Source organism: Drosophila navojoa, chromosome 4, assembly GCF_054131105.1.
Source record: "Drosophila navojoa isolate 15081-1374.11 chromosome 4, UAZ_NAV_1.0, whole genome shotgun sequence".
NCBI classification, from domain to species: Eukaryota; Metazoa; Arthropoda; class Insecta; order Diptera; family Drosophilidae; genus Drosophila; species Drosophila navojoa.
In genome coordinates, this window is record NC_142892.1 from 17,725,249 (window position 1) to 17,739,956 (window position 14,708).

At 35.0% G+C, this 14,708-nt stretch overlaps 1 protein-coding gene across 1 annotated transcript in view; it reads left to right on the top strand.

Moving 5' to 3' along the window:
- Window positions 1-1,075: 1,075 nt before the first annotated feature.
- Eip75B (Ecdysone-induced protein 75B) overlaps window positions 1,076-14,708 on the top strand; it is a 119,068-nt gene continuing 105,435 nt past the window's right edge. The window contains exons 1-2 of the mRNA XM_089260338.1: window positions 1,076-1,258; window positions 2,217-4,275. Coding sequence (XP_089116464.1) covers window positions 2,763-4,275 — 1,513 coding nt within the window. The 5' untranslated portion in view covers window positions 1,076-1,258; window positions 2,217-2,762. The remainder of the gene's footprint in view (window positions 1,259-2,216; window positions 4,276-14,708) is intronic.

Genomic DNA, 14,708 nt, shown 5'->3' on the forward strand with positions numbered 1-14,708 from the left:
CGCAGCGGTTGCCACTTCTCACCTTGCTCTTGAACGCGTTGCCTGGACCCTCAATGTCAGTGTCAGTGCCACAGGCAGAGCCCAGTGTCATCCTATTGAATTTTCACAAATATTCACTTTTCACATATTGAACCCATATACAGACACGCCCCCAATACACAAAGCTTCAGCTGCGCCCAGCTGTTGCTGCAAACTAAAAAAAAAAAAATAGAAATATATAAATATATATAAAACATAATAATATGCTGGGCTGGGAAACAGCTGTAGTAAAATTTCTGTAAAATTCATCTAATATATCTGGCCAATAGCAATGTGTTTTAATAAGCTTTACCTGTTAAATAAATGCGTGAATTCTTCGCCAGGTGCGCAGTGCAAATGTTTAATATAAGTGCTAAGTGCAACAAGGATACGCCAAAAGGAGAAATACAATAAAAAAGAAGAAAATCAATTTTAAAATACAGCAAAATATTTTTTAATAACAAGTGACATAATCATCTCACTCTAACTTCGCCGCTCTCGCTCGCTCTCATTAAAGTGTTTGGCCTTCGGCTAGAAAGCAAAGAAAGCTCAGATAAAACTCTTTCAGAGTTCATAAAACATATATGCATATAAATATATTTTTATAAAGGTGTTTATAGGCCCATAACGAAACTACAATAAAATACAAAAAAATAAAGAAGTTCGACAACAGAAATATTTAAAAATTTAATGCTCAGGTGAAATATTACTAAACAAAAAATATATAAATTTATAAAAATAAATAATACTTATTAACAGGCAACTAACGCGTTGTGTTTCATGTGCAAAACAGCTACATATATATAAATAATAAATATATTATTAATATACACCTGTACAACATATATACATACATATATAAATATAAATATTATATTTTTGGAGAAAAATCAAGCAAAAAGTGAATGAATTTAATTAAAAAATGTTATTAAGCGCTGACTAATTGTCATAATTATAAAACACAATACTCGTATATAAATATACATATTATATAAATAACTAATAATAACAGTTTATATATACATATATACCTATATATATATATGAATATATATAGAAAACTCAACTCAAGTATTCATCAACAACAAATATCAGGACATAAATCTTTATGTTTCAATAAATGCATTCAAATATATACATATAAATAAATATATATTTAATTTTGCATTATTATTCAACAATCAACTCATCAATCAATCAAGCAAACAATCAATCAGGTCTATAAATTATTTATAAAAAAGTAAGTGTCTATGCTTAATTGGCAATTAAATGATCAAATTAATTTGTTTTTTTTTTTTTTTTTTTTTTTTATTAATTACTTAAGAGTTGTTGAGGAAGTTAACAGCATGAAATAAAAAGGAAATTAAATTAAGATTGAGCATGAATTGAATAAGGAAATATATGTACCATAAATACATATATCAATTATAGGTATATTTATACTCATTCACGGAATGAGTAGGGTATATAGGTTTTGTACCTTAATTCGCCAATATTGCAGCTAGAGTCTTAATATTATCAAGCGCTTAGGTTTTCCAGATATTTCCTGGTATAACACAAATACTCTTTTATAGTGCTTATTTTTATTAATTCCTGGAAAATAATTCTTGAATTTTTGTCATAAATTCTAGACTAGAAACTGCAAACTCAAAATAAAAAAAAAATCAATAATCAATATTTGACAGTTTAATTAGCTATTTACTTATATTTAAGTATGAATTGAATGGGCTTTAAGCAATGAGCGAGTATTATGCAGTGGGTAATGACCAACTTGATTTAAAAATTTAAATATGCTTTAATATTACTTTAAAATTAAATTATTATAAATTAATTATTTAGGTATAAAAATATGGAATAAATTAATAAAAATAACAGCTCTAATTAAATAAGTAAATATAAGTATAAATAAAAAAAATAATAATTTATACTAAAATTAACAATTAACAAAATTAATAATTAAATTAAATAATCACTTAATAAAATTAAATAAATTAAAAATATATTACATATACATATTTTTTAACTTATTTTAATATAAATATATATTTTAATATAAATATATATATATATATATATATATATATTATATTAAATATAAATTTTATTTAATTTATTTATAGATAATAATTATAAATTAAATATATTAAATATGTTTTTTCTCATATTTATTTTCCCCTTCTTCCGCCTTTTCATTGCAGCTACTTAGAATACCTACAACATACTCACATATAAACCAAGTAAATACAGCTGCTGTGGAGACATCGCGTAAACCAGAACAAGTATTATTAGTTATAAACATTGAGCATACATAACCGTACTCAATCACAACAAGGCCTCATGATATTTCAATAAAACAACCATATACATTATAAATATATATATATAGATATATATTTATATATATATATATACATCTCGATCTGGGCAGGTTTAAGGACAACGCTAGAGAAGTAAGCAACAATATTCTAGGAACTACGAAAAACAACTTTGCAACTTGAAGGCTGAAAAAAACATTTTGATAATCCCCAAAAAAATAAAAACAAACACACACAAAAATATATATGCAACAAGTGTAAAGAAGAAGAGACTGATTTTTACAAGAAGCACACGATAAGGAAGCTGAAGAGCAGCGAGTTTATTAACTAGAGGCAGATTTAGAGGCAACAACGCAAAGTGATTCAGGATCAAATCCAATAAGCAGACAGAAATACATATACAAATATATATAACTTAGATTTGCCAACATGCTGAAGAAACTAAAGTGCATGGAGGCCGCAGCAGCAGCTGCTGCCGCTGCCGCCGCTGCCAGCAGCAATGGCAAGCACATCAAGACGGAGCCCATCGATTTCGAGCTGCTGCAGCTGGAGGAGCAGGAGCGACGCCAAACGGAGCCAAGCAGCAGCAGCAGCAGTAGTCACAGCAGTAACAACAGCAACAGTAGCAGCAGCAACAGCAACGGCAGCAGCAGCAACAATGTTACGCCCCAACGCTATACGCACGTGCAGGTGCAGACGGTGCCGCCCCGCCAGCCCACCGGCCTGACCACGCCCGGCGGCACACAGAAGGTGATACTGACGCCGCGCGTCGAGTACGTGCAACAGCAGCGCGCCACCAGCAGCAACAGCAACAGCAGCAAGCACATCTATGCAGAGACAGCAACGGCAACGGCAACGGCAACTGGTGCACCGCAGATCATAATAACGCGCACGCTGCCTGCCACACAGTCGCACGGGCATCTGTCGAGGCGCCACTCCGCCAGCCCCTCCGCCGCGCACTATCAACAGCCGCAGCAGCAGCAGCAGCAGCAGCAACGTTTACCTGCCTCACCTCCTCCGCTGCATCATCAGCTAGAGGAGCAACAGCAGCAGCAGCAGCAGCAACAGTTGCAGCACCACCAGCAGCAGCAACAGTTGCAGCTGCATCAGCGCTCCTCTGCCGTGCGCGTCATACGCGACGGTCGCCTCTATGATGAATCTCTGTCGCCCGGCAGCGCTTGCAACGTTGTGGCACGCCGCCTCTCCGTGTCGCCGCCGCCGTTGCATCATCATTCGCGTTCCGCGCCCGTCTCGCCCGTCATCAATCGGCGTGCGGCCTATGCTGAGCCGCCGACGCACGTGCAATACCAGCAGCAGCAGCGCCAGCAGACGCCGCCAGCCACGCCTCCGCCACCACCGCCGCTGCCGCCTCCTGCGCCGCAGCAGCTCTTCGTTAATGCTGCGCCGCCCACAGCGGCCGCTCGCAAATTCGTGGTCAGCACAAGCTCACGGCATGTCAATGTTATTGCTGCCAACCACTATCAGCAGCAACAACAACAACAGCAACATCAGCAGCACCAGCAGCAGCAGCAACATCATGTCATTGCCAATGTCAGCTCCAGCAGCGCCTCGCCCGGTTCCGCCTCCGCCTCCTCCTCCACCTGCCCAGCAACGTCCTCGTCCGCGCACATATTTCGCACGCCCATCGTCTCCAGCAGCAGCAGCAGCAACAGCAACAGCAGCAACAATCTCTGTCAACAACAGTTGCCGACGCACCATCTGCACAGCAACAGCAACAACAACAACAACAGCAATAACAACAACAACAACAACAGCTCGGCTATGCGACCACCTCCGCCACCGCCGCCGCCCAAGCTAAAGCATGCCTCAAGCCTGGGCAGCAGCAGCAACAGCCACAATCACAACAACAACAACAACGGCAGCAGCAACAACAACAACAACAGCAATGGCGAAGAGCCGTCCAGCTCGATTCCTGATCTAGGTAAGTGAAGCGATTTGCCCATATAGGATATACCCTTAGAAAACTATAACAAATATATATAGATATATGTATATATAATATATATACATATGTATATCTAATGTAACTGTAACCCGTTGACCCTGGACACAGCTTGTCACACAATCTAGACATGTATGTACATGCACGCAATTTAGTCAATAGCGCGACACTGAAAACTTTGCTACAAAGTTTGACAAAATATTTTGCAGTTTTTAAAAAATTGTATAAATATTTTATAAAAATTCCAACCAAATATTACAAATTTTTTTAAAAATATTTATAAACCTTTTACAAATTTTTAAAAATATTTAGAGACAAAATATTTTAAATAAAGGTTAGACCATACTTCAAATTTTTCTGTGAATATATTAAATTATTATACTATTATTACATCATTAATATTAATATTTTATTATAATATCATTATTGAAATTTTTTATAAAAATGTTTATGAATCACTATTTATCATTATTCAAACATTTTTTTTAAATATTTGTCCAGAAAATTCTCAAAATGAAGTCTAGAAAATTTTCAACTTGTTCTTTGGCCATAAATGTAAATTAATTGGACCTATATAAATATAGCATAAATATTCAAATATATAATATAAAAACTTAAATATTATAAAATGTTATAATAAAGTTTGTATATACATATATCATTTATATAATATAAATATTCTATAATATATTACAACAAATATAAATATTTATATTAAATATATTAAATATATATTTATATTAAATATATTAAATATATAAATATAAATATTTATATTTATATAAATATTATAAACTTATATATTATAGTAAACTATAATAGAATATGATCTAATGGTATTTTTTTTTAATATATATATATATTTTAACTTAAATCTTTTTAGTTATATATAAACAACTTTTTTCCTACACTATTTTATTTATTATTATTATTATTAATTTAATTTATTTTTTATTTTTATTTATTTATTTATTTATTTTTTTTTATGTCTAGATCTTATTGAATAGCATTTTATATATCATATATAACAGTCCTTAAGTTTCTTCTATAACTTAAGAATACACTGTTCTTCTCTATTGACCATTTACTATTTCTTGTCAACAAATTTAGCTGAAAAGATTTATTAATTACGCAACCAAAATATCAAAGAAAATTATTATAAAAAAATGTATGCAATTAATTGTATGTTTCACGCAAAGATAACTAAATAGGAATTACCCTGGATATTTTAAAAATTCATATCAGAATGAAGCAAACAATTGTATGGATCTATCTATTCACACGTCTAAAAATAGATCCCATTTCAAGTATAAACTGAAATCTCATATCAAATTTAAATAATAATCTTAACTTGACATTAAGCAAACACACCTTATAAAGGCACAGTCACGTTTCGGTATATCATGTAGCACAGTGTAAAGCCATGTGTAAACCTATAATTGTGTATTATGTTCGATGGCCGAGTGAATCGACAGTTTATGAAGCTGTTTAACAGTTAACTTAGTCAAGTCAAGTAGCTTTCACAGACACATGAACATATATAGATACAAATATAGATATATAGATATATCAGTTTACAGGCTTACAGCTCTAACAGCTACATTTACAGTTATAAAAGGTCAGCGCACATATGACAAAATCGAATATAGTGGTATATATAAATCTATAGAGAACAAAGCGGAAATGTGCTTATATAACCATTGATTGATGCCTTAGCAATTGAAACAGATTCTCTGAAGTTCCGGAACAAACAAAAATATTTATTTATTTATGCATTGCACAATTCGTTCAGAGTATTAAAAAAAGGCGTCAAATTAATGCTTGATACGCATTACATCACGCTTTATAGGCATATGTATGTATATACATATTTATTTATGTATTTATATATATATGTATATTCTCATATTTATAATTTTTTACTAGATATTTTTAATTTTTTTTTTATTTATTTATTTTATTTATTTTATTTTATTTTATTTTATTTTTTTTTTGCTGAACTACGCCTCGCATTTGATTTGCAATTTAATTATCAATTTAAAATTGAAATTGTTTGCGAGCCACGCCTAACTCACCCATACGCCCGCCCTCTGTTCCAACTCGCTTTTCGTTCCAATTTTGACATGTGTTTGTGTATTTGTATGCGTGTGTGCTTTTTTTTTTGTCAAGGCTGCGAAATTTTGTCTCTGCTGTGTTTGTTAATTTTGTATATATACGATAATTCTTTTGCGTGTCTGTTTTTTTTTTCTTATTTTTGTTTTGTTCTCTTTTCGTTTTTATATACATATACTTTGTATTTGGTTATTGTTGTTGTTGTTGTTTTGACGACGGCTTTTACCTTGAACTTCAACTGGAATAAACTTGACGCGCTCAGCTCAGCTCTCTGAATTCAGAATTCCTACAGCACCTATAAATAGCTGAAAAGTGGTTGACTGGGTAATACCCTAAATATTGAAACGAATGGGAATGGGAGTGGGAATATCCCACATACATTCCCTTTCTCTCGCTTTCTTTCTCTCTAGTTACAAGATATGTAAAAGATATATATGAAAGCAAAAATATATAAGTGAATAAATAAAATTTTCATTTATTTGTATATTGTTGCTCCATAAAATTCTGCTCTTCGTTCTATTTTTTTGACGTTCAAGCTAAACCGAATTAGGTCTTTCAATTCCGCATATGAATTTAATGCAAGCATTATCGAATTAAAGATTTATTTTAAGTTTATTATAGTAGCAATTTTACTAAAACTTTCTAATATATTTCATGAAAATATAACTCTTTTGCTTTTAGTATAAAATATATTAATACATTTATATAATAAATTAGCTTATCTCAGAAAACTAAACAAAATATTACGTATACACACTTAAAGATATGGGTATACTCTATAAAAATAATAAACAATACATTCTCTTATGATTTCTCAAATATGTATGCTTGTATTTTAGAGTAAATTAAATACATTTAATATATAAGAGATCATTTCCGTCCAATTAAAATGTGTTTTTATGTAGTATATTATAAATGAAATAATAAATTAAAATATTTGCCAAAATAATATGAATTATTAAGCATATTAATTTTAATTTGTTTAAATTAATTTTTAAAATTTTATTAAAATGCTTTTGAAATTATTAATTAATTGTGAACTATTAATTTTAATTTTTAAGAATAATAATAGAAAATTTATTAAAATTGAATATATAAACCAATATGTAAATTAAATATTACAATTTTATGAAATATTAAAATATTAAATATTAAAATTTTATGTAAATTATCTAATTTAAATTTTTAAATAAGGAAATGCAATTTATTCAATTAATTTTTTATATATATATAAAAGTATGCTTAGAAATATTATTTATTAAATTTGACTTTATTTAGATTTTGTTTTCTATTTTTTTTTTTAATATACCTTTTAATATTTTTTAATATTTAATATTGATATATAAAATATGTAAAACTCAAACTAAAATCAATTTCCCAATTTATTAAGCTGTCAAAAGAATTTAATTGGAGTTTTAGCAACTGAATTGCATTTCCCATTCATTTGGCTGTGATTAATTTGTATGGCGAGGGCTATACTATTTGCTGTATTTCCTTTATCTTCTTCTTTTTGTGCGTTTGATGATTCGGCAGTTACCCTGGAAACCTGTTTCACGGCAAAGGTGCCGGAGACCCAGTTAAAAGTGACAGTTGTGGACGACGGCTCGAACGGCAATCTAATGCTATACATGCATAAATTTATATACACATACATACATACATAAAAACATACATATGTATATGTATATATATGGGTACCTATGGCCGGCCAGTCGTGCAACTGATTTGATATTTATTTATTTTATTTAATTTCATTTCTCGCTTTCTTATTTATTTATTTTATTTTTTTATATACTGTCGCCTGGCTAATAAATAAACAAGTCTGGCATTTGTTGCCGCTTATTAAAAGTTAAGTAAATAAAAGTCAAGGCCAACTGGGGTGCTGCTGGCTGCCGTTCGAGTCAAGATAGAGATTTATGTATGTGGCTCTTAAATGGGTCGATGGCTGTGAAGGTGTTGGTCAAAAAGACCAGGCTGCCTCTATGTGTGCGTGTGTGTGTGTGTCTGTTACCTGCTGCCTGCCATAGCTGAAATCCCTCAATTCCATCGAAACGCAGCACAATTTCAATGTCAATGTCACGCACACGCTGCGCCTCGCACTGAGAGATAGATCTCAAGCGTTGCTCGCCTATCAGCTGTCCCACTCTCACTCTCACACTCGGCGCGCGCTTGTGTGTGTGTGAGTGTGAGTGTGTTAATTCGATTGAAAGCCTCTCTCTCCCTCCCGCTCTCACTCTCACGCTTTCTTTCGCTCTGCTGGTGTGTGTGTGCGTGTGCCAATCAGAAGCATTTTGTTTTCACTATTGTTATGCGAACGACGCCTCTGTCCACGCAGACGCATTCGTGGAAAAGCTTTAATGCACTCAATCAAAACAATGAAATATGAATGAATTAATAATATTGATATCTCAACACCTTTTACGGCACAGTTGCTTATACTGGAAACGTATGCGTAATAGCCAATGTTCTAATAAATATTTATCAATTTCATATGAGATATACATATGTATGTACATATATATTTATTATTATGTACATACATATATACTTCTGATAAAAATCAAGTGCGTGAAAGCTTTTATTTATAATGTTAATCTAATAATTATCAAGTTTAAATATTTGTAAGTAATATTGCTTGGGCTCTAATATGTTGAGCTCTAAAAATATAGGAAAAATCATTTTGAAAAGGAGCCTGATCGATAACATTAAATTAACTCGATCTACAGATATCTACACAAAATGGAGGCTTTTATAGGCTCTGAGATAGACTCGTTCATATGAGGTCTGCCTAGGCTTCTTCCAATCTTCCCAATATCTCATTTTCAGTTAATCAGTTTAATTTAAAAATTGGCAGGCATATACTTATCTTTTCCACTTATATTTATATCACTAAAAGTATACTTCACTCAATGTAAATCACAATAACTCTTAAGAAACTAATTAATCAAAAATATTATTTAAATTTGATAATTAGCAAATATCTTATATAATAATCTATAATTATATTCATATATGATATGCATAATCTTTTTAAATAACAATTATTCATGAATATTATATGACATGCAGCATATATAATGTAGTTAATATAAATACATATATACTTGATAAGCACACCTACATATACCTTTTACCTTGTTGAACCGCAAATGATTGGAATTTGATTAGGCATTTGCAAATAATTAAATGAGACCGCATCTTTATACAGGTGTTTGCTAATTGTTTGCTCATGCTCTGCACAGTGGCAAAATAATAAAAAATATACTTTAACTGAAAATCTGTTGCTTAGAGAGAGAAAGAGAGTGGAGGAGAGATTCAGCCTATTGCGTTCTAATCAACTTTCATTCGAGCCGTTAGCAACAATTTAACTGAATTTTCCGGCTTTGACGACCTTGTTAATGTACAAACCAATATATTAGCAATTGTATAACAGTAACAGTATAACACTTATAGATCGAGGCGTAATTTGCATTTATCAAGTAGTAATTGATTATGACCTATAATATTATGAAACTTAGCTGGTAATCACAAGACCTTGGCGTTATGCAAGTCCTCCTATATATAATCATACAAATATACATATGTATTTATATATGTGTATACAATTCGTCATTCGAATAAAACGTTTAACGTTTAAACGTTGCTTGGGATCGTATGACAATTGAAGTTTAATTTGCACAAAAAACATTCTCATTTCACTTTTGTCTTAAGTAAGATACTTAATCTAATTACAAATTAAAAAAAAAAAATAAATAAATAAAAAAAAAAAAAAAACAATTATAGCACATACCTCGAGTTATTGTCAAGAAACAGTTAGCTAAACGCTAAAAAGGTGTGCAAGGTGTATCTAGCGGATAAACAGACCAGATTAAAAATCAACAATAACAACAACAACAAAATATAATAAGAAGCAAACCTGTTTAGAATTATATAATGTGCTTTGTATAAATATGCGAATTACAAGTGGGAGCGCAATACAAAACGCAACAACAATAACAAACACAACAGTAATAAAAGAACAGCAATAGCAATAGCAACAAAAACAAAGCGAAGCACAAGGTCACTTCGACGTCGTCTGACGCGGCAAAGCGGCATTAGAAGCGGAAGAGAAATAGCAACAAATAATAATACGAGTAATAATAAAAGCAAAAGGCGGGCAACAACACAACACAGCACAAAAATGTGACACACTGAAAGCGAATGGAAAGAGGATAGCGGAGAGCGGTGAGCGGTGAGAGCAGAGAGTATCGGCGAACAGAGCTAAGCGACAGACAACAGGCAGAGCAGGCAGCAAGCAGCAAGCAGCAGCGGCATCGGCAGAGAGCTTGGCGGGAGAGCGAGAGGGACATAAGATAGATTTATCTTTGCTGTTGTGCACCGTTTGGCAGCGGTGTGAGCGAGAGCGGGCAATGCCCACACACATTAGACAACAAGTGCAAGGCGTAACGTAACGTAACGTAAAAATCTAGCACACTTCCTGCAAGGTTGCGTATGCGAGTGCGGGTGCGGGGCGGGGCTGGTCGGTTGCAGCTGAGAAACTGTGACAATTAGCGAAAATCGAATTTGATGACAATTACAGTTACATGATACAGTTACAATGTGACGTGTTGAACTTGAGAGTCAGTTTAACTGGTCCCCCTCTGCCTACCCCTCTATCTCTCTCTCTCTCTATCCCTCTCTGTGCGTTAGCTGCCGCACATTTTGTAAGTTTGCAATTACCGAGGCTGAGTAACGGGACCTAGCGACTAGGCCATTCGAGCGCTGATTACGTGGCGAGGTCTTTTGTAATCCCAGGCGCTGTCTACACAATATGTATTTATATTTGATTTTATGATTTGAATAACGGCCATTATATTACAACCAGACACTAGGAATAAAACCCACATAAGGTTTTTTATATTTTTATTTTTTTTAGATTCATTTATGTATATTTTTTATACTTTTGGTTCGGTTTGGTTCGACAGCTTCGTTTGAAGGTCGACTCTGAGTCATTGGGTAAAAGTCTAAAATTTCTCAACCTCATCTGAGTCATCTGAGTTTTGAGCGATAGCCCCCAAATGGTCACGCAGTGCTCTATGTAAGACACATTTGTTATAAATCTGAGCAGAGTGAGACAGACACATAGATTTTTGTCGATAACCAAGAAGGCCAAAGTATGACAGTATTGAGGAAATATCATTTGAGTACTTGAGTATACGTATTTAATTACGTACAGCAGATGATCTTGAGTGTGCACTTCATCTATTATTTATAATATAATAGTATATTGAAATAACCACAATATTGGTTCTGCCTTGAGGTGTCTAATTCTAGCTGTTATATATTATTATTGTTATATTGTCTATGACACGCCACCCAAGTCGATTTTGTATAACACATTTAGGTCATGAACCGGAAATGTGTTAATTACGCAGAGAGTAAGCGAGGCTCGAAAGTCAAATTGCATGCTGAGTGAGAGTGAGAGCGTAAGCAAAGAGCAGAGGCAGGACAGAGGCAGAAGCAGCGGCAAAGACAGAGGTAGAGGCTCGACAGAGGCTGAAGCAGCAGTAGAGCAATGGCAAAAGCAGAGGCAGAGGCAGAAGCAGACACAGGAGCAGTGACTGCGACAGCGGCAGAGAGTGCATAAATAAAGCTGGAATCAAGTCAAATAATTAAACCAGCCAGCAGAGCAGAACAAGCGAGCAGAAAGGGCGAATAATTTTTTTTTTTTGTGTAAATTGTATATGAAGTGTAAGACCAGCAAAAAAGAAGAGTAAAAGAAAACGAAATCAACGCGCAGAGAATGACCAGACAAAGGTCTGAAATCGAAAGAAATAAAAAAGAAAAATGATAAAAACAAAAACAAATCAAGTAAAATCTGTGCAGACGATGACGAAGACGTCGACGGCGGCGTTGAACTGCGCAGCGAAGACCTTGAACTTTGGAAAAACAGCATGCAGAGCAGTCAAAGCAAGCTGAAGAAGAAGAAGAAGAAGAAGAAGAGCAAAAGAGGGAGCACAGACGAAGCTGTAGATAACATGCACAAGCAGTGAGCATAAAATCAAATTGAAGAAGCGCTGAATCAAGCCGCGACGGCACATGCACAATGTAGGGCAAGCAAGCAGGCAAAAAGGCAGAGCAGCGAAGAAGAGGCAAAAGAGGAAGAAGAGCATGCAGTGCAAAAGAGCGGGCATGTCTATGTCTGCTTATTAGCTGGATCAGCGCAAAACAGAACTGGTTAAACGAGCGTGCGCGCGTGAGTGAGCAGGATGGAGAGAGAGAGAGAGAGAGAGAGACTATGAAAAGGGCAGTCGAGTGCAGTGGCCAGAGCGAGAGGGAACGACAGCGTGCTGGGCTGCAAGTGCCATTGACCCACAAGCAAAAGTTGTTGGCTTCTGCTGCTGCTGCTGCAGAGGGATCCGACTGGAACGGCAGCACGAAATGGAAGGAAGGACTAGGGCGTTGGGCTGGGCCATTTTACAAATGCAAACAATAAAGCAACGCAAAGACCTTGATATTGTCAACGACTTGGCGGCTGAAGTTTATAAATACAAATCAGCGCGCAGTCTGGCTCTGCCCGCCGGCAAGTACAGGTATAGGGAGTGAGAGAGAGAGAGAGAGGCTAGGGCGCTATTTATATCACGCTATTTTTGTGCAGCTCCACGAGGATTTTTCGCGCCTAAAAAACCGACTCGACGCAGCTTACGCTTGCGTCCTTGACTTAGGTCAATAACATGGCCGTAACTAACATTTGAGATCTGTTTGAAGCCAACAGGAATAGATGTACATATATGTATACCTGTATATGTTCATATATATACATATATTGGGGCAGCACATTAACCTACTGTATCCCTACGCTTAAGCCCCAACTAGCTGTGCTCGTATTTATGTGCAGCCATTGGAAAAATGTCAAGTGCCATGGCCCTGACCTGACCTCCAATTCACACTGGCCAAATGCAACAATAACAACGATTGGGTGTCGCCCCTCCTCGGATTTTCATTGCCAGCACATTCACGTTCAATGTCAGGTTCATGCACGTCAACTGAAATGCAAATGTTGTTCGGTTGCGATGGGTGAGAGGGCGGGGGGCCGTGAGCAGGAAACGGGGGCCAAATATGTACTTTAGTTTAAGGTCATAGGTACTATAAACCCATAAACTAGGAAGTAATGGCAATGTGGGTAATCCCCAGAGAAAGAGAGAGAGAGAGAGAGAGAGAGAGAGAATGAGAGTCCAGTTCAGATCTAACCGACACTTTATAGACTCTGTTTCCTGTTTTCATTTTAAATTTATACATAAAATATATATTTTTATTTACTTGGTGTGGGAAAATAGGGAAAGCAAGAGTTGCTTTTCCCTTGGTGCTTAGTTTAGTAAATTTGGATGTAATACACTCTAACTTCTCTTAACCCACTTAGCTCTCACTTTGATGTAACTGAGATGCTCCACTTATCAATTAAAATCTATTCAACATGTATATTACGAGTTGAAAACTTTTCCAAGGGATCCTAGTGGGAGCTGAAAATTTTACAGTTTGCTTAATCAAATTACGCAGCAATAGAGCAAGTTTTTCGCAAGCCAGAACCGCAAAGGAGAGAGAGAGAGAGAGAGAGGGGGATAGACTGGGAGACAGAGAGTTCAATGGAGCAACGAGGGAACGTAACTCTGATGATGCGATATGAGCAAAAGACCTTCTGCACTTGACAAGTTCTTGTTCAGGGCCAATGGTTGGGAATGCGGATGCGGCAACAGTCGTTCAAGTGACATTGGATAACAAGGACAACAACAATGTGAATTCCGAGTAAATTGTGCAATCAGGAATAACCAAGTCCAAGTGCGAGGACAATGACTGAAAGGAGTTGAGAGCGTCGCCTGCGTCAACAATGTGCAACTAAAATGGCAAACCGGGCGTATACGTAATATTGCAAGATATACATACATACATACATACATATATAGATACATATCAATATATAATAGATACTTATATAATGAACAGACGTTGGCCGTCAATAGCGCCTGCAGGAAAATCGATTTCGGTTTTGGCTTTTCTCTAGTTTCTTCTCTAGTTCGACTAACCCAATTCAAAGCGCTGTTCGCTACATTTCACTTTCTCTCCCACAAATCGTGAGCTATTTTTAACAAAATAGAAACAAAACAAAAAGAAAATATATGTATGTATGTATGTATGTATGTGTATATTGCCCCGGCAGCAGGGTCATCATCGCTGCTCTGCCTGAATGATGAAATTTCTTTGACAATTATAATTGGTTTGGCTTGGTTTGGCTTGGGCCGGCCAACAACGGGCCAGTTTGGCTC